Here is a 2,606-nt window from a genome sequence, read left to right as displayed (position 1 = left end):
GCGGGGGGGAGGGTATACTGGGAGAAGTCAAGACTTTCATTACAAGCTGGCACAGATGGGGTTGGGACTTAAAGACTTGAGTCAGTATAACCCCAAACATGTTAATTATGTCCCCAACAAGACTGCACAAAAATTAAGTTCTTACCAATTTTTTTCTCAGAGACCAGGGATTGCACAACAGAACAGCATGCCCACAGAAGAGTGCTATTGTAAGATTTTGGGAATCAAAAGAATATCCTGAATCTCTAAGGCTTAATACATCCTTAAACTACATAAATTAAGGGTAAAACAGCCCCAGATACAAAACAGTTGAGATACACAACTGTGAAACTGAAAGAATTCCACGTTTCAAAAAAATTAAAGCGGACATTATGCTTCAACTATTCAACTGAGTTTAACGATAAGTGTATTGACGCAAGTCACTGCATGACAGTGGTAGCACAGGAATTTGGCCAGTGTGGTATGCTAAGGACTTGTCTCTCCAATATTAATTTGGTTGTACCATGCTGCTCTAAGAACAGCATCAAGCGGGAAGCCTGACCAGAGAGTTTCACCTGTCAAAGAAAAGCAAGTTATTCCAGGGGAGACAGACATCCTGGGAACTATGGGAAAAGCTTGCTTGAGTTTGAATTTTCAGTAAAGAAGTCTTAATTTTTTTTTTTTAAACGATGGCATAAAGCTGAAGACTCAGCAGAAAAAGCAAAGACAATATTTTAATGGAAAAGGAGAAAAAAAATTAATGCTGTACGTGCTTTTTACACATATAAGCATAGTTATAAGCTACCAAATGAGTTAACTGCTTCATACTTCCGATGATTTTTTTCTTTTTCATGCCTTAATACAAGTATTATTCATCTACACATTAGTTTAATCTATACTGAGAAAAGCAAAAGACTCTTCCATAAAGTTTGCCTAATAGAAAAAGGGAAATCCAAGTAGTATTAAAAAAATCTGAAACTTTCATTTAGATGCTGCAAAGACCAACATTACTAAAAAGCACCATGAAAGACTTACCGATATTGCCAACCAGTGACGAGATTGGTATATTTCATTAAGTAGCCATAAATATTTTCCATGTGATCACTATTAAAAAAAAAAAAAAAGAATCAGACAATGCCAAACAAATTTTAGATCTTCCCAGCTTTTGATCATCGTTATCTATTCTCAGCAAATGAATTTTCATCTTCATTTTTAGAATGGCACTACCATTTTAATAAAACTACCAACACTTAAGAGATTTTTCCAGCCTCGTTTCTAAAATAATTTCATAAAACAGTTTAGCCAGACTTACTAAACTCCAAATAATTTCAAGGCATAATTAGTTTCACCAATATTTGAGTTTTATTCAGGAGGCACTTCTGGACACATTTGTACTAGTTTCAGGTAATTAAAGACTTAGTATCCATCCTTCTCCTGTTTCTTGCTCCTTCTTCTAAGCAAGCTTTGTATTTTTGGACTCCTGAACAAAATTAACTTTCACTAGCTTATTAACAGAAACTTGATCATGGTGACTAACTAAAAACAGTCCCTAGGTACTCCTACACCAATGTGGTTTTATTTGTCTTTAATGTCCAGAACCCTTCCCGACTACCCGAACAATCATGCTCTTGAACAGATGTTCTACAGAACACGACATGTGGGTGCAGGTCACATCAAGATACTCTGAAAAGTAAAACAAGAGCTGAAACATCTCCTCCTCTGGCCTGGCAGGAAAATCAGGTAATTTCTCTTTTGAAGCCTCAACTTGCAACATCCACCAAAAATGAAAACCCATGAGAGCATTCAGCACAGAGGCTTAATATCACTACATGCAAAATACATTGCCACTTCTGAAAATCAATTGTCCTAAATAAGGCTTACAAGTCTTATGGCTGCGAACTGATCATCTTAAAACCACAGTTTAAAGACCTATTTTATACTGTACATTCCCATAATTCTAGAAATGCCACCTCAATGCCCTCGCCTCTTACAGTAGGGCACAATCTTATATTGAAGAACACACTCTTGATAGACAATTCAGGTCCAGCATGAGAAAAATTCCTATTATTCCAATGAAGAATTGAAACAATGACCCAACTATCAGATACTGACTACTTGCCTTTTAAAACAAGCTTATATTTAAGCCACCTTATTTAGATTTTAAATTAAAATTTCTGTAGCTCATAGTATGTTGAGGATCAAATGAAAATTATTCAGAGTCCCTTGAAGCAGCAGCCTGTCTTGGTCATTGAGAGGTTGAAGTACCCCCATATCAGCAAAAGTGGAAAGGGGAAGAAAAATAGGACTACTAGAGCCAAGGGATCACCTTCATTAGTAGATTTTGGTTGCAAACATAGTCAGACCAAGTATTGGGGTAAATTTCAAATAATAGCTGAAGCCGCTGTCTACATTTCATTTATAAACAGTGTCAGTATCATCAGATTAGATACCTGACAATTCAATAAATATAAATAAGTTTCATCCTAAAGGAAGCTATTTAGGATGCCACTAATGAAGATAACCTCAGAGTAAATCACTGCCGTATGAATCAATGCCGTATCACTGCCATTCAGTAACACTATTCAAAGAAGAGATGCAAGAATGTACATTTTTGAAGAAAACCCAAG

At 36.0% G+C, this 2,606-nt stretch overlaps 1 protein-coding gene across 1 annotated transcript in view; it reads right to left on the bottom strand.

Annotated features, from left to right (window-relative positions):
* OSBPL11 (oxysterol binding protein like 11) overlaps positions 1 to 1,080 on the bottom strand; it is a 27,408-nt gene extending 26,328 nt beyond the window's left edge. The window contains exon 1 of the mRNA XM_009290991.1: positions 1,015 to 1,080. Coding sequence (XP_009289266.1) covers positions 1,015 to 1,076 — 62 coding nt within the window. The 5' untranslated portion in view covers positions 1,077 to 1,080. The remainder of the gene's footprint in view (positions 1 to 1,014) is intronic.
* Positions 1,081 to 2,606: the final 1,526 nt, after the last annotated feature.

The sequence above is a fragment of the Aptenodytes forsteri genome, unplaced genomic scaffold (assembly GCF_000699145.1).
Source record: "Aptenodytes forsteri isolate BGI_AS27 unplaced genomic scaffold, ASM69914v1 Scaffold29, whole genome shotgun sequence".
In the NCBI taxonomy this organism is placed as follows: Eukaryota; Metazoa; Chordata; class Aves; order Sphenisciformes; family Spheniscidae; genus Aptenodytes; species Aptenodytes forsteri.
Note: the sequence above shows the minus strand (reverse complement) of the source record. Positions and strands in the feature narration are given on the sequence as shown.